Source organism: Podarcis vaucheri (genome assembly GCF_965113315.1).
Source record: "Podarcis vaucheri genome assembly, chromosome: Z".
Classification (NCBI taxonomy): domain Eukaryota; kingdom Metazoa; phylum Chordata; class Lepidosauria; order Squamata; family Lacertidae; genus Podarcis; species Podarcis vaucheri.
In genome coordinates, this window is record NC_138758.1 from 20452351 (window position 1) to 20470594 (window position 18244).

The 18244-nt window shown below is 43.4% G+C and overlaps 1 protein-coding gene across 12 annotated transcripts in view; it reads left to right on the forward strand.

Moving 5' to 3' along the window:
* The window catches only part of LOC309523627 (putative G-protein coupled receptor 34), a 303235-nt gene that overhangs the window by 283662 nt on the left and 1329 nt on the right, over positions 1–18244 (forward strand). For 9 of the 12 annotated variants that reach the window (XM_082207603.1, XM_082207605.1, XM_082207598.1 and 6 more), the window contains one exon: positions 15813–15928. Coding sequence is in view for 1 of the 12 variants with exons in the window: in XM_082207601.1 (XP_082063727.1) it covers positions 15818–15890 (73 nt within the window). In the remaining 11 variants the exon portion in view is untranslated. Of the gene's footprint in view, positions 1–13120; positions 15929–18244 lie in introns of those variants that run through there. The other 3 variants (XM_082207601.1, XM_082207607.1, XM_082207604.1) reach the window with 3 other exon arrangements.

Below are 18244 nucleotides of genomic sequence, written 5' to 3' on the forward strand. Positions count from 1 at the left end.
GCAGCTGACAAGATATCCAGAGGTCGGTGGTTGATTCATTTCAAATCTAACCCAAGGAGGTGCCTGGCTTCTTCTCTATTACTGCCTGCAAGGCACTGAGGTGCAACAGCAACACTGGACTGCTGATGGTGATGACCCAATTGCCAGCAAGCACACCATAAAGAAGAGTCAGGACAACCAAATGTGGATAATATAACAACTTGAGGATCTGCAAAACTAATTAACTAGTCAGATTCAACAAATGCAACTGAACAAGCATAAATATACTGTCATCACCTCTCCCCATTGGGTGAAATAATCCTCTCCTCTTCTTCCAGGGGAGGAGGGGTATGGCAAATTCATCCCCTCCAAAAAATGGCGGGAATGGCATTCTTCATGTGTGGAGAAACTGAGGTGTGGAGCATCTTCTTTCATTTCCCCAGAGTGAAGGCTGTTCCTGGGAGCAAATATGCCTTCTTGAGAAGCAAGACTTGCTCAAAAGATGCGCCTGGAAGCACCAAGCCCGCCTCTGGCAGCTCCAGCAAAAGGGAGTGCAACAAAGCAGAGCACCACAGCCTCAAAACAACCACATGGTTGTTCAGTGGGGGATGTGCTTTGCTGACTCCAGATGCTGAAGAGATGATTCCTGTTACTAACGTGCTCCAGTTTTTTTTAAAAAAACCCAACCAACACACAATCTTCCACATGCTGTGAACAGGACTTGAATGCCGCTTCTGTAACAGTCTTGATCAGTAAGACGCTGGAGAGCTGCTGCCAGCCAAAATAGACATTATGGGACTTGGATGGGCAAATAGACTGAGCTGCCATAAGCCAACTTCATATGAGCTTAATGGAATTTAATGTGGTATCTGATCGCAACTTGATAGAGCATCACTCTCATCTAGCACCCTTTAGGTGTCTGCCTTGAGGAAATTTTAGCTGTCTGCATTGTGTGTTTGTTGTCATCTTCCTATGCTACAAAATGCCCCCTGCTCATTGGTGCCTGATCTTTGCTTCAGAAGACAGCCCTGTTCACACCTTGTTCTTGGTTTCTGCAAGTGATCTGTGTCATTGCCACACCACCCACAAATGCCTGTGTGTTTGTGGCTTTTAGACAAGTTGCAAGTATTCTGGTTTATTAACTGGTGGCTACAGCAAGTCCTTGCCTATCCTGATCTCCTTTATCTGGTGGATATAAACTGAGGCTCCCTGTGGGTACTTTTACTGGGAACATGGCACTTACCCCAACCTGGGGCTGAAACTGGGCCATATAGTCTGTTCTGCAGTAGCAAAAGTTATTTGGACTGGTACTTAGTAAGAACAACTCATTCCCAACCATGTGCCTTGTAGCTGAAAGTGAAATGTGCAAGGGACTATGTTGCTTTCGTGTATGACATGGGAGAGTAGGCTGCAATTTGAAGGAGCTAAACCTGGAGCTAAATTTCCACTAGGAGGTGTCTGTGTCTTCTCTGTTAAGGTGTTCCTGTGGCCACTGCCGTTCATCTTTACCACTGGCTTTGAGATATGGTCTACACACCAACTTCCCCTGAGCAAGAACTAAAACAGTCCAATCTGGGAACAGCAGGGTGAAACATCTCCTGCTGCGAGATGAAAGTGATGTAGAACTCTGGCAAGGTGTGATGTTGAGAATCGTCTTGGGTGCTTTCAGCCCTCTTCGGTTTCCAGTGCTTTTTGCGCAGGCAGGGTGAATTTATGCAAATCCAAGAAACTGACAGCCCCAAGCAGATGCAAGGCACTGAGGTGCAACAGCAACTTTGGACCACCAATAGTGGCTTGCCTTGCAAGCTTTGTGGTGATGGTCCAATTCTTCATGTGTGGAGAGGCTGAGGTGCAGAGCATATTGTTTCATTTCCCCAGAGTGAAGGCTGCCCCCAGGAGCCAAGTTGCTCTCTTGAGAAGACTTGCTCAAAAGATGCCTATGGAAGCCCCAAGTCCACTTCTGGCAGCTCTTGCAAAGGGAAGTGTGACAAAGCAGAACACCACAAGATCAAAGAACCACACGGTTGTTCAGTGGTGGATGTGTTTTGCTGAATCCAGATAATGAAGAGATGGTTCCTGTCATGAATGTGCTCCAGTTTAACATGCAATTCACCCAATGCTGTGAACAGGACTTGGGAGATCAGAGCATATTTCTGTGCTGCAAGTTGAAAGTCTCTTGGAGCCAAACTGGTTTGTGGCTCTGTAGGCTATAGTTTCCCATGACCTTGATGAAAATCTCTATTGTTTTGCCTTTGGAGTGTCTTTATCGTTTTCAGTCATCAGCCATTGCTTCCTGTCACGTTTTCCCAGTTGAAGACTTAGTTTTATTTATTTGCAAAAATGTCTATACCTCCAACATTACTACTACTACTACTACTACTACTAATAATAATAATAATAATAATAATAAGCAGCAGCACGTGGCTGAAGAGCATAAAGTGGACAATAAAATTACATTCAGAAACAAGTACAAAACACATCTGCTGGCATCTGTCTTTCTCAGGAGACAATGGTGGAGGGGGCCTTTGGGGAGAAACTCGAACTGTTGGATAAATTGCAGCACCTGCTATGGCTGCAGAGACCAATATGAGAGAGACATGCTTTGTTGCAGCAGGGACAGATGAAGGTGTCCAGTTGTGCTGCTGCACCATGATATTTCTTCTCTCTGCACTGCATCACAAATCAGCTTAATACACCTAGTTAACTGGATTGGCCTTTCCAGGAAAGCCTGCATGAACATTTTACCTTGCCATCTCCACCTTACAGATCTCATGTCCTTAAGCCCTGTGAAGCTGTTCCATGAGCCCCTTTGTTTCTTGTCGTCTCCAGCATCTACCTATCCCTTAGTTGCTGTCCCTTGCTACACTGCAGCTTTCCTCTGCAGCTTCAGTTAAGTGGGGCTGGAAGCTTCAGTGCCACAAGCAGAATGCAACAGAGATCTACTCTTATATATGAGCATTGGTGCAGATTTTCAGAGCTTCCACACCACCCAAGTGTCCCACTTTGGCCGGGACATCCTGGGTTCACAGAAGCCCTTCTGTTTGAAATTCTGGATGTCCTGCTCTGCCACCACTACCACCACTGTCATGGCCTCTGCCATGCTCCCAGAAATGGGCTCAGCACTTCTTTGAAGCACACTTCCAAAGTGGGTGCACCACTTCCTGCAGCTGCAGCAAGTCCGAGTAGGTTGCAAGAAGACATATGGCCGAAGTCTAGCCACTGCTGCCACAGTGGCGGAGGAAAGACAGCTGGCAAAGGCAAGGGGGGCGGGCGGGGGCAACTGTGGCATGAAGATTGGGCAAGTAGGGTGAGAAAGAGGACAGAGCTCAGGCAGGTGGGTGGGATAAAGATTGTGGAGATTGGGCAGGGTGAGTTGGGGAAAGAGCGTGGAGTTCAGGTGGGGTGGGAGAAGCATCACAGAGTTGGGGTGGGGTGGGTAAAGGTCTTGCAGTTTGGGTGGGTCAAGTTGGGGGGAAATGTGGGGGTTGGGCAGGGTGGGTTGGGGAAAGATCATGGAGAGCATTCCACAAATGGGGAGCCACTTCAGAAAAGGCCCTTTATTGTGTTGCCACCCTCCAGACCTCTTGAGGAGGAGACACACAAAGAAGGGCCTCAGAAGCTTATTGCAGGGTCGAGGTAGATTTATATGGAAAGAGGCAGTCCTTGAAGTATTGCGGCCCTGAGCCAATTAAGGCCTTACAGGTCAAAACCAGCACTTTGAATTGGGCCCAGAAGCTAATTGGCAGCCAGTGCTGTCAGGCCAGTAATATGCTCAAACTGTCTTGTCCTGGTGAGCAACCAGGCCACCAAATTCTCCACCAGCTGAAGTGTCTTCAGAGGCAACCCTATGTATAAAGCATTGCAGTAATCTGTCCTACAGGTTACTAGAGCATAGACAACAGTAATAAGGCTATATCTATCCAGAAAGTGGTGCAGGTGGACCATGAACCAAAGGTCATGACAGCATGTTGATGAAAGGGAAGAGGTGATGGCAGCTTTTGAATGATCTGGCTCTAGCAGTGTAACTATGTCAGGATTATATAAAAACAACCTAGATAGATAACAGCATTTCTGTTGAATAAAAACAACAAAATTTAAAAAATGTATGTTAACTAGAGAAGGTTCAGCATATTTAACAGCAACATTATAAAAAATGTGGTCAACCAAAACAGAAATGACAAAGCCAAGCCACATAGCTGTTACGTCATTTGTGTTGGAGCATACTGGCATATATTAACTGTTCACTGGAGAAGGAAGGGTCGCCTATCCCCCAAACAAGGTTCAGTAATGGTCTGATTTTGCTTCTGTCTAGGGAGAGAAGATAGTTGGGTGGGCTGGGTAGTGTTGAAATGTTTCTCATTTGGGAGAATTACACACTTCTTTGAGGTTGCTTTCGATCTGCTGTCGATTTCATAGTCGAAGACACACCTCTTAGAAGAAGACCCTCATTCTCTCTCCCCTATTTCTGCTTTCTGGAAACATGGTTGACCGACCCCTACTTTTTTCTTTAATTTTTCCAGAAGCCTTTGAAATTATAGAGCAGCATGCAAGAAACTACACCAACTCCTTTTATATCTGTGGGGGATATTTTTGTGGACATCTCATTGTGCATCCTGAGCTCAGACATCAACGTCAAGGACATGATAAACGAATGGTTTCACAGCTTGTTCCCAGAGGTCTGCCCATGCCTGGTGAACTCTGGCTCCATTGATCTTTCACTGGAAAGGACAGGCTTGATTTTACATTTAAAATATTAATACATGCAAAAAAAGTACTATGAGGAAGTGTGAAGGATGAAGGCATTTTGGATCTAGAAGAGTTTGATCTGGTGTTTGGTTGTTGTTGTTGTTGTTTAGTCGTTTAGTCGTGTCCGACTCTTCGTGACCCCATGGACCAGAGCACGCCAGGCACTTCTGTCCTCCACTGCCTCCCGCAGTTTGATCAAACTCATGCTAGTAGCTTCAAGAACACCATCCAACCATCTCATTCTCTGTCGTCCCCTTCTCCTTGTGCCCTCCATCTTTCCCAACATCAGGGTCTTTTCCAGGGAGTCCTCTCTTCTCATGAGGTGGCCAAAGTATTGGAGCCTCAGCTTCACGATCTGTCCTTCCAGTGACCACTCAGGGCTGATTTCCTTCAGAATGGATAGGTTTGATCTTCTTGCAGTCCATGGGACTCTCAAGAGTCTCCTCCAGCACCATAATTCAAAAGCATCAATTCTTTGGCGATCAGCCTTCTTTATGGTCCAGCTCTCACTTCCATACATCACTACTGGGAAAACCATGGCTTTTACTATACGGACCTTTGTTGGCAAGGTGATGTCTCTGCTTTTTAAGATGTTGTCTAGGTTTGCCATCGCCTTTCTCCCAAGGAGCAGGCGTCTTTTAATTTCGTAACTGCTGTCACCATCTGCAGTGATCATGGAGCCCAAGAAAGTAAAATCTCTCACTGCCTCCATTTCTTCCCCATCTATTTGCCAGGAGGTGATGGGCCCAGTGGCCATGATCTTCGTTTTTTTGATGTTGAGCTTCAGACCATATTTTGCGCTCTCCTCTTTCACCCTCATTAAAAGGTTCTTTAATTCCTCTTCACTTTCTGCCATCAAGGTTGTGTCATCTGCATATATGAGGTTGTTGATATTTCTTCCGGCAATCTTAATTCCGGCTTGGGATTCATCCAGCCCAGCCTTTCGCATGATGAATTCTGCATATAAGTTAAATAAGCAGGGAGACAATATACAGCCTTGCCGTACTCCTTTCCCAATTTGGAACCAATCAGTTGTTCCATATCCAGTTCTAACTGTAGCTTCTTGTCCCACATAGAGATTTCGCAGGAGACAGATGAGGTGATCAGGCACTCCCATTTCTTTAAGAACTTGCCATAGTTTGCTGTGGTCAACACAGTCAAAGGCTTTTGCATAGTCAATGAAGCAGAAGTAGATGTCTTTCTGGAACTCTCTGGCTTTCTCCATAATCCAGCGCATGTTTGCAATTTGGTCTCTGGTTCCTCTGCCTCTTCTAAATCCAGCTTGCACTTCTGGGAGTTCTCGGTCCACATACTGCTTGAGCCTTCCTAGTAGAATTTTAAGCATAACCTTGCTAGCATGTGAAATGAGTGAAATTGTGCGGTAGTTGGAGCATTCTTTGGCACTGCCTTTCTTTGGGATTGGAATGTAGACTGATCTTCTCCAATCCTCTGGCCACTGCTGAGTTTTCCAAACTTGCTGGCATATTGAGTGTAGCACCTTAACAGCATCATCTTTTAAAATTTTAAACAGTTCAGCTGGAATACCATCACTTCCACTGGCCTTGTTATTTGCAGTGCTTTCTAAGGCCCATTTGACTTCACTCTCCAGGATGTCTGGCTCAAGGTCAGCAACCACACTACCTGGGGTGTACGAGACATCCATATCTTTCTGGTATAATTCCTCTGTGTATTCTTGCCACCTCTTCTTGATGTCTTCTGCTTCAGTTAGATCTTTACCACTTTTGTCCTTTATTATAGTAATCTTTGTACGAAATGTTCCTTTCATATTTCCGATTTTCTTGAACAGATCTCTGGTTCTTCCCATTCTGTTGCTTTCCTCTATTTCTTTGCATTGCTCGTTTAAGAAGGCCTTCTTGTCTCTCCTTGCTGTTCTTTGGAAATCTGCATTCAATTTCCTGTATCTTTCACTATCTCCCTCGCATTTTGCTTGCCTTCTCTCCTCCGCTATTTGTAAGGCCTCGTTGGACAGCCACTTTGCTTTCTTGCATTTCTTTTTCATTGGGATGGTTTTAGTTGCTGCCTCCTGTATAATGTTGCGAGCCTCCATCCATAGTTCTTCAGGCACTCTGTCCAGCAAATCTAAATCCTTAAACCTGTTCCTCACTTCCACTGTGTATTCATAAGGGATTTGGTTTAGATTGTATCTTACCTGTCCAGTGGTTTTTCCTACTTTCTTCAGTTTAAGCTTGAATTTTGCTATAAGGAGCTGATGATCTGAGCCACAGTCAGCTCCAGGTCTTGTTTTTGCTGACTGTATAGAGCTTCTCCATCTTTGGCTGCAGAGAATATAATCAATCTGATTTCGATGTTGCCCATCTGGGGATGTCCATGTGTAGAGTCGTCTCTTGTGTTGTTGGAAAAGCGTGTTTGTGATGACCAGCTTGTTCTCTTGACAGAACTCTATTAGCCTTTGCCCTGCTTCGTTTTGATCTCCAAGGCCAAACTTGCCAGTTGTTCCTTTTATCTCTTGATTCCCTACTTTAGCATTCCAATCCCCTATAATGAGCAGAACATCCTTCTTTGGTGTCACTTCGATAAGGTTTTGTAAGTCTTCATAGAACTGGTCAATTTCAGTTTCTTCAGCACCAGTAGTTGGTGCATAAACTTGGATTACTGTGATGTTAAAAGGTCTGCCTTGGATTCGTATCGAGATCATTCTATCATTTTTGAGACTGCATCCCAGTACAGCTTTCGCCACTCTTTTGTTGACTATGAGGGCCACTCCATTTCTCTTACGGGTTTCTTGCCCACAGTAGTAGATATGGTATTCATCCGAACTGAATTCGCCCATTCCCGTCCATTTTAGCTCACTGATGCCCAGGATGTCAATATTTATTCTTGCCATCTCATTTTTGACCACATCCAACTTACCCAGGTTCATGGTTCTTACATTCCAGGTTCCTATGCAATATTTTTCTTTACAGCATTGGACTTTCCTTTCGCTTCCATGCATATCCACAACTGAGCGTCCTTTCGGCTTTGGCCCAGCCGCTTCATCAGCTCTGGATCTACTTGTACTTGTCCTCCGCTCTTCCCCAGTAGCATGTTGGACACCTTCCGACCTGAGGGGCTCATCTTCCAGTGTCATAACTTTTATATGCCTGTTGTCTTTGTCCATGGAGTTTTCTTGGCAGGGATACTGGAGTGGCTTGCCGATTCCTACTCCAGGTGGATCACGTTTGGTCAAAACTCTCCACTATGACCTGTTCATCTTGTGTGCCCTGCTCGGCGTAGTTCATAGCTTCTCTGAGTTCTTCAAGCCCCTTCGCCACGGCAAGGCAGTGATCCATGAAGGGGCTGGTGTTTGGAGGGCATGGTTATCTATATTATGATAAAACCAAAGCCCACAATATATTTTTTTTCAACCATGTGATTAGGAAAGGTTGAAGGAAAATGGCAGATTAAGTTGATGGACTATGCTGAAATGGCAAAAATGGCTGGAATAATCACAAATCAGGAAGACTAAAATTTTAGTAAGGAATGGGGAAAATATATAAATTATCTTAAAAACCACTGTAAATAATTAAAATTATTAGTAGAATTGGAATAACAGTTGTAGTTTAATGTTGAATTTTGGTTAGAATGGAAATTTAATAGATTTGGATTAATAGACAATATGCAGGAGGAAAAGGTTAATATAAGGACCCAGAAAGGGGAAGAGCGAAGTCCAGAAGATTCTTCAGAATTCTCTTTCTATGTTCGTTGTTTGATAATTGTTCGTAAATTTCAAAATCTGAAAAAAATAAATAATATATTATTACACTGGTCAACAACAAATTTGTTGTCTGCGTTTTTTTCAGTTGATTTAGGATGAATCTGATGCGCTGAATCCAAAAATCACATTGGTTTTGCTCAATCAGGTCAAGTTTTTGAGCTATGGCCACATGTTGTTTTTTTACGTTTTTGTTCACATGTACGCTTGTGTGGAGCATTTTTGAAGAAGTTGGTGGGGGTAAAATGCCATGTCGAATAACTGTTTTGCTTGGAAATGATTATTTTAATGACAAGAAGTATTCAGGTCCAATAGTTCTGGGTGATTATGTCGAAAAGGGATCAGTTTGAAGTCATAAAACCTGCGTTTTTTCTCGGAAGAGAAGGACTTGGTGTATTGTGCAGATATTGCGCAGCTTCTGCTCAAGCTTGGAGTGCCACAGTATGAACCCAAAGATTGGAGACTATTCATTGACAGCAGCAAGCTATCACTGAAATGTGTTCTGCTACACAACGGCAACCAGTTTGCCTCTATACCCCTGGCTCACTCGAGTACACTGAAGGGGAACTATGAAGCGGTGAAGTATGTGCTGGAGAAAATTGGTTATGATCAGCATAAGTGGTTTATTTGTGTTGACCTGAAGATGGTGAACTTTTTGTTGGGACAACAGTCTAGCTTCACCAAGTACCCATGTTTTCTGTGCATGTGGGATAGTAGGGACCGTGCTCAGCATTACACGAAGAAGGACTGGCCTGTGCAGGAGGAATTGGTGCCTTGCAAAGAAAGGAACGTCATCAATGACCCTCTTGTGGACAGAGACAGAATACTCTTCCCACCGCTGCACATCAAGCTCGGCTTAATCAAGCAGTTCACCAAGGCTCTGGACAAGGATGGTGACTGCTTCACTTACTTGTGCCAGGCTTTTCCAGGATTGACCATGGAGAAGTTGAAAGCTGGCATCTTTGACAGTCCTCAGATCCGTCAGCTCATCAGAGATCCAGAGTTCGGAAACTCAGTGAACGAAGTGGAACTGGAAGCATGGAAGGCATTTGTTCTGGTAGTGAAGAACTTCCTTGGCAACAATAAGGCCAAAAACTACACATAACTTGTCAACAACATGCTGACTGCTTTCAGAAACCTGGGCTGCAACATGAGCGTCAAGATGTACTACCTATTTTCACATATGGACCGGTTTCCTGAGAACCTGGGTTCAATGAGTGACGAGCAGGGGGAGAGATTCCATCAGGACATGAAAGAGATGGAGACCAGGTATCAGGGTCGCTGGGACGCAGTCATGATGGCTGACTACTATTGGACTCTGAAGAGAGACCTCCCTGCCACTGAGCATTCCAGGAGTTCCAAGAAACGGAAGTTCAAGCCCTGAAGTTTGAAAAATGGTGAAGCAACATGCAATTTACGTGTACTTACCTTTATCAATGCCCACCATTCAGTTTACAGTAAACCTGACCTGATGGAGAGAAACGGATGCCATGTCCTGATTCAGCAGTGCAAAAATACCCTAAATCAGCTGTAGAAATCTAGACAACATTCAAAAAGTAAAAAATTGTTGCCCAGTGTTATTATTTTAAAAAAGGAAAGTCTATATAATGTTTGGGCAAGATATAAGGACCTTTTAGAAAGAAAGACCCAGGCTGGGTATTGCCTATGGAAGCAGTGGCAGTAAAAAGGCTAAATATGGACAAAGTCTAGGGAACATACAAAGACCTCCTAGACTTTAAGTACGATTTGGTACAATTGAAAAAGAGGTAAGAAACAGGAAAAATATTTACAGACTGGTTCCAATATATGCAAGTGAGTAAGAGCTTTAGAAAAGAGAAAGAGAAAGTATTTGCTGAAGAGGGCTCAGAATTTGAAAAGATACTAATGGGAAACAACAATATATATATATATATATATATATATATATATATATATATATATGCTTTCGTAGATTTTCACGGGTACAGGAATGCAGGTTTTGGTGTCTTCGGGTGTCTTCCCGTGTAAGAGTCGGGGTGTCTGTGCGACGTTTCGACGAGGTCTCACTCGTCATCTTCAGGCTGGTGCTTTCGGCTTCTTGTTACTGGAACAGAGCAGAGTCTGGTGTTTGAGTTCCTATAAATACTGTTGAGGGGTGTGGTGTATAGCCTCCAACGTTCTGGGCAGAGAGGAAGTTCCTAGATTAGTGTGCCTTTTCTTCTTTTGTTCCTTAATTACTTGAGGGATATCTTGGGTGATTTCATGAGTGATATTCTGAATACCACTGGGTGGGTCATTAAGTGTAGATTAGTTGCTAAAGCTTTCGTGTCTTGACCTCTTGAGCTTGTGAAGAGTTTTTCTGAGAAGATGGCTGTGCTGCATTTAGTTGTGCTCTGGCTTGGCTTCGTGTATAGGGGCGAGCTGTGGTTTTGTGCCTTGTGCCAGCCAGATCTGTGTAGGGATATATATATATATATATATATATATATATATATATATATATATGCTTTCGTAGATTTTCACGGGTACAGGAATGCAGGTTTTGGTGTCTTCGGGTGTCTTCCTGTGTAAGAGTCGGGGTGTCTGTGCGACGTTTCGACGAGGTCTCACTCGTCATCTTCAGGCTGGTGCTTTCGGCTTCTTGTTACTGGAACAGAGCAGAGTCTGGTGTTTGAGTTCCTATAAATATTGTTGAGGGGTGTGGTGTATAGCCTCCAACGTTCTGGGCAGAGAGGAAGTTCCTAGATTAGTGTGCCTTTTCTTCTTTTGTTCCTTAATTACTTGAGGGATATCTTGGGTGATTTCATGAGTGATATTCTGAATACCACTGGGTGGGTCATTAAGTGTAGATTAGTTGCTAAAGCTTTCGTGTCTTGACCTCTTGAGCTTGTGAAGAGTTTTTCTGAGAAGATGGCTGTGCTGCATTTAGTTGTGCTCTGGCTTGGCTTCGTGTATAGGGGCGAGCTGTGGTTTTGTGCCTTGTGCCAGCCAGATCTGTGTAGGGATATATATATATATATATATATATATATATATATATATATATATATATAATATAAAATCCTACTGGACTGGGAAAGCAAAGATGAGCTAGTCAAAGCTGTGAAGATACATTGGGTGATTGACATTGGGTATAATATTGAGCTTACCGATTAGGAGAAACTTTGGAATAAAATGATTTTTTTTCCTGCTCGCTTTGCAGTAAAAGAAAATATACAAAAAATGTTGTACAGATGGTATCTGACAGCATCAAAACTTGCTGAAATGAATAGAAGAGGGTCCAATCTCTGTTGGAAGTGCTCTGAGGCAGAAGGCTCCCTGATGCAAATATGGTGGCAATGTAAACACGCCAAAAGATATTGGGGCATGGTATACAAGGAATTTTTTAAAAAATGTTTGGCTACTGCAAGAAAACAGGATGTTGGACTAGATGGGCCATTGTCTTGATCTAGCAGGTGGTTCTTATGTTCCTAATGGAAACACATTCACTGCCACAGGGGTGGGAAGACTATATATAACCTCCTAAGATTATACAATAATCTTATAATTATGTGAGGAGGAGGAGGAGGAGGAGGGATGCATTGTGGTGATCAGTGCAGAATTCTGTGAGTTGCCTTTCAGATGGATCTACTAATTTCTGTGCATGTAAATGGGCAAATGATTTGGTGCATTCCAATGTCTTCTTCCACTGTGACTTCAAGTTGTGTTTCCCATGAACTTCTGTTGTACATAATAGGACTTGCACACTTTTCCCTGGAAAGGGAAAGCCAAGTCCCCTTTGCTTTTCAGTTCCTGGAAATCCTTAGCTGTGGCACATATGGAGACCTCCTTGAAGATCTTCTTGCTTGCCTTCTCCACAGGACCCTGGTAGCCCATCCTCAATGGCTGACTATTTTCACTCTGATTGGTTCCTATCAGCACAAAGGGTCAGGCATCTTATTAGTGGTAAAAAATCTCCCCTTTCCTGCTCATTAGGTGGCTTCATGATGCTGGAGACAGGGACCTTGCAGGGAACCTACTGCAGAAATAATCATGGGTCTTCAACCCTTGGCGCCACACCTGCATCATGTTTTACTGAGAAATCTCTGGGTGAATTGTGCTGTATTGGGAAAGGATTCTGCCGCCCAGTTGTTGAATGATCAGAAATAAAATTTCCCATTAAAACATCCTGGTTGCTTATTTCTCAGTCTCACCCATCCTTGCCTATGTCCACACCACCTTGAGCTTACCTGATTTTGGAAACTTAGAAGGATCAGCCTTGCTGAGTACTTGGATGGGAGGAGAGCCTGGAAATAATAATAATAATAATAATAATAATAATAATAATAATAATAATAATAATTTATATCCCGCCCTCCCCAGCCGAAGCCGGGCTCAGAGCGGCTAACAACAGTAAAATAATACAACATTCTAAAACCATTTCATTATAAAATCAGTTCAAATAAAATTAATGGCAACCATTGGGCTAGAGTTCTGTGAGGATTGCCAAAGGAGGGTGTCAGGCTGTAGCTTGGCCAAAGGCCTGGTGGAACAGCTCTGTCTTGCAGGCCCCGCGGAAAGATGTCAAGTCCCAAAGGGCCCCAGTCTCTTGTGACAGAGCGTTCAACCAGATCGGAGCCACAGCCAAAAAAGCCCTGGCTCTGCGTGCTTTAATGGGGGAAGGGCTGTAGCTCAGTAGCAGAGCTCCAACCTTGCATGCAGGAAGTATCACGTTGAATCCCCAAAATCTCCAAGTGGGGCTGGAAGAGGTTCCCTGCCTCCAGCCCTGGAGAGTCACCCCTAATCTGCCTAAATGAACCAATGGTTAACTTGGGATACATCAGATTCCTCTCTACAACCTAACAATATGCAGTCAACAGCTGAAGCTATACAAAAACACACCCACTTGCTGGATGGGAGAACGGGCCAGGAGGGTACACAGCCAACCTTGCCCTGCCCTTCTGTAGGCCTGCCCTTCTAACTTTTATACAAATTGAAACGTCCATATAACATATAATACCATGCAATTCAAGCAATTTAAGTTCCATCTAATACATGGCTTAAAAACAAACACAAACCACAAACTGTGCCAAAAGTAGATTCTGACAATTATTCTAGCACTGCACCACTCACACCAATATTATATTTTAAACAATAAGCAAGAGCTCTACTTCAAACCACTGTGAGGGTCAGGGAGTTAACCTCAGCCAGCCCACATTTCACCAGCTTCTCTGCAAAAATATCATTTGTCAAAAGGCTTACTGAAATAAATATACAAGATACACTGCAGGGGGTTGGACTAAATGAGCCTTAGGGTCCCTTCCAACTCTACAATTCTATGATACTATGTCCACAGTATTCCCCTGATCCATGAAGCTTGTGGCTCATTCTTTTTGGGTGAAGACAGAGGCAAAGTAGGGGTCCAACAATTCTGCCTTCTCTCTGTCATTGAATAGCATTGAATAGCTCATACTGTGTTTTGGCTCACCTGAACCTTCTCCCTGCAACTGTTGGCTGGTTGTGTATATTTTTCTTTCATGATTTCTCTTTTCTTCCATCCATAAGAGCCAACTCCTAGGGGCTATGGGGGCTTTGGCCCCCACAATATAATATTTGAGGGGGCTGAGCCTCCACCAAGTGGATGGGCATTCCCATTCAAATGGTGTGCAAGGTGGGTTACCTGGCCCAACAATATTTTATTCAAGTTGTCACCCCAGCTTCCATCTCTTACATTGCAGCTCATCTGGGAGCTACTTATGCAGCCACACTGGTTTCTTTAGGTGTTGCATACACACCATTTCATTAAAATAATTTGTTATAGAAAATAAAGCGATGAAAGAACAAAGAAGGAGAAAAAAATGCAAAAAAAATACATGGGATTTCACTCAGTAGTTCCTTAAGCTTTTTGAAATCAGCCTTCTTAATTGCCTGCTTATAATGAAACCCAAGAGGAAATGATTACTTCCTCCCAAGCTCCCCAGTACTTTCACTTTGTCAATCAGTTCCTCCCTGTTGGTAAGGATCCCCTTGTTGCTTCTTCCACCTTCTGGGAAATGAAATTGTTAGTGAAGCAATTGAGGAATTTGTTGGACCTTGCATTCTTGGCAGAGTTTGAGTTCCAGCAGATATTGGGGTAGCTGAAGTCTTCCATGACCACTACCTCTCTTCTTTCTGAATGTTTGGTAAGGTGCTCTAGGAAGGCATCATCCAAGTCCTCAGTCTGGCTTGGAGGTCTATAGCCAACAGTCATAGTAAGATCACTGTTGCTTCTTACTCCTACCATTTTTACCCATAGACTTTGAGTCTGCTTTCCATGATCCAGGTCATGGATCTCTTTACAAACATACACGCCCTTTATATATAACGCTACTCCTACTCCTTTCCTATTTGGTCTATCCCTTTTGAATAGGTTGTACCCAGTGCTGTTTTTCTAGAAAAAGGGATGCTGGAGCTTACCGTGAACTCCCTTGTTCTCTGAGAATGGCAATGGCGCCCATCTGAGAGGTGCCAGAGCAGAATTCTGGAGAGCTCCAGCTGGAGGTGGGGGGAGGCACCAGTTTCTATATTCCAGTCTTAAGTCTCATCTCACCAGGATTCAGTAATGACTATTAGGTCATATTTGCCACCCTGTATTAAGAGCTCAAGTTCCTCTTGCTTGTTTCCTGTACTCTGTGTATTAGTGTAGAGACAGCTAAAATGAACAACTAATATAAAGGTGGTTGCTAAGAGGTTGCTTTATTAAAATTACATTTTGTTTTCATTGTATCATTTCAAAAGGCCAAATGTGCTACCCTTTAAATAGGCCAGTTACAATTTTTATCAAGGAAAGACTGGACTACAACCAACACAACATCCACCCTAGCAACTCCACTCCCCCCTGTCCCTAAATCCCACATCAGATAGTAAGAATTCTGAAGCCTCACTGGGCTGTTTTTGAGGTCTCCCAATGGGTAGGTTGTGGGGGGGGGGTTGGGGTGTGTTTTTTTGCACTTTGTAAAAATTGAGGTTTCTCCAAGCCTCTTGTATATGTTTGTGGCTATGTAAGCAATGAAACTTGCAGCTTTTAACATTGAAAACAGAAGGAATTTTGATAATTGCATGCTCAGATGCATATGTATCTCACCCCAAGACACACATGCGGTATACAAAGCGCACAAGGAAAACACCATCGCCTCTCATCCTAAGCCCAAGTGTCCACTCCCTACCCCCTCTCCATCAAATTGCTTCTGTTTCCCTTTGCTGAAAAGCAAGCAAGCAAGCACACTCTTTCACTTCTGCTCTTCCTGCAGCAGGCTCAGACACTGTTAGATGTGGGCTGATTTTTGTAGATTTGCTCTTTTTATATATATTAAAAACCCTCCCACATACCAAACCACTTCCATCTCTTTGCTGACAGTATAGCATCTTGACATTAGAGGTGAAAGAGGCAGAGACGCTACATGAAATTCTGTCACGAGCTCGTTGGACTTTTTAAAAGAGCTGGGACGAGTGAAAGAAGCCAAAGCTGCAAAGGTAGGCAAAAGTTGTTGGTTTCTTTTTAAGCCTAGAATAGTTAGTTTAAGCTATAAGCTGGAAAACCAGGCATAGGTATGTTATTTGATAACCTTCATATTACTTGGAGCTTTATGATTTCAATATGTCTGATTTCTGAAACTCTTGGGTATTTTTTCGCTTCTGTCCTGGATAGTGTTGTTTTCTTGTTTCTTGTTTTTGTCTTTGTGGATTTTTGTAAATAAAAAGCAAATATTTTTGTTTTTCAGATTGTAAATAAAACTGAAAAATGAGAGATGGTATAGAAATGGGGGGGTAGCTTTTGCTTACAAACATTAATAGTTAAGATACCCAAAGATGCTGGTATTTAAAGGAAATTGCAAAACCTTCTTCTAAGATAAAAATGTGCTTCGTAATGGCATGTTTTGCTCCTACCATAGGAACACATGAAGGTGCCTTATATGAAGTCAGACAATTTTTTCCATGTAGCTCAGAGTTGTTCAAACTAACCAGTAGAAGAAGAAGAAGAAGAGTTTGGATTTGATATCCCGCCTTTCACTCCCCTTCAGGAGTCTCAAAGCGGCTAACATTCTCCTTTCCCTTCCTCCCCCACAACAAACACTCTGTGAGGTGAGTGGGGCTGAGAGACTTCACAGAAGTGTGACTGGCCCAAGGTCACCCAGCAGCTGCATGTGGAGGAGCGGAGACACGAACCCGGTTTCCCAGATTACGTGACTACCGTTCTTAACCACTACACCACACTGGCTCACCAGTGGCTCTTCTGTTTTCAATGTTAAAACCGTGAAGAGTAGTGGCTCTTCACGGTTTCAAGCAGGGGTCCCTTCCAGCCTTATCTGGAGAAGCAGGGCATTGAACCAGGGGCCTTCTGCATCCAAAGCAGATGCTGTACCACTGAGCTCTTGCCCACTCCCATATATTGGCAGAGATATACAAATATAGAACCAATTCTGGGTTTGCTTGTCAGTTTGGAAGTTTCTGCTGGCAAATCTCTGTCCACAGACATTAGACACTCTGAAACAGTAAGTTCATCATCAGGGCCGGTTTTAGGTTTAATGAAGCCCTAAGCTACTGAAGGTAATGGGGCCCTTTATATGTCCAGCTGTCCTTTGTCAGCAACAAATTGTCGCTGTTTTTTGTGTTGAATATATGCTATATGGTAATTTATGGACCTAGTAGGTATCTAAAGCCATTTCCACATAACAAAATATGTATTTTATCAAAGTAATTGTTGAACTGAAATTACAATTAAGATGAAGTGATATTTTAGGGAGCAGGCTAGCAGGTGGGGCCCATTACTTACATCATGGGAGTCTACACAACATAAAACACTGTTGCTGTATGAAGGTTTTTATTTTATTTGTTCTTTATCTTATATTTTGGAAATGTACTCCAATTTTTTTCTTTAAATGTTTTTGGGGGCCTCAAGAGAGTGGGGCCTTAAGCTATAGCTTGTTTAGCTTATACATAAATCCGGCACTGTTCATCATTAAATAATGTGATTAAATAGTTGGGGTTCTGAGAAAGTGGTGGGAGGGCAGAGGGGCAGTGGATCCCGGGTGCATTGGGGGAGTGCATCTTGCTCCTTCTGCCCTGCCAGCCCTGTGCTACAGGGGTGTGTGAAGAGGACACAACAGGAAGGGTGCATGCCTGTTGCATCCTCCTCCACATAGCGCTGCAGTATCACAAAGTGGTGCAGCGCTGGAAGGGCAGTGTGAGTGTTCCCTTTGTGCCTGCTAAGGGCTGCTGGTGCACAGGGGTGCAGCGTGGCCCCACTTGGCCCAGGTGAGCGGCAGGTTGGAGATGAGGGCTTGACACAGGCTCCATTCACCCTCCGCAGCCTGTCCCCAGGGTATGCATGCGCCCACCAGCAGCTCATGCAGTGCCCCTGGTCTGAGAGGTTCCTTTTTTTGTTTTTGTTTTGGTTCTGTCACTTTCCCCAGGAAGATCTGCTGTTTACTGTTGAAATGGAACAAATGTCTATTGGGTTTTCTGTGGATTGATGTTCTGATTCAGCAGTGAAACGGTGAGTTTTCCTGGGGAAAGCAATGGGACAAAGAAAACCCCTCTTGGACGCATGACTAGAAATCATGGGACAAACAGAATAAATCACAGGACAAAGTAAGTGCACATGAAACACTAGTTATGCACAGATGCATTCATTCTGTGCAACTTTGGTTCTGGTGTGTTAAAACATAGCACTTAAAACATTTAATTGTGAATTTTAGATTTCCTTTAATTTCTTAAACAAAACACATACTGAGGTTTTGTCAAAATTTAAATGATTAGCTAAAAGTCAGGTGGACTAAAAATGATTTA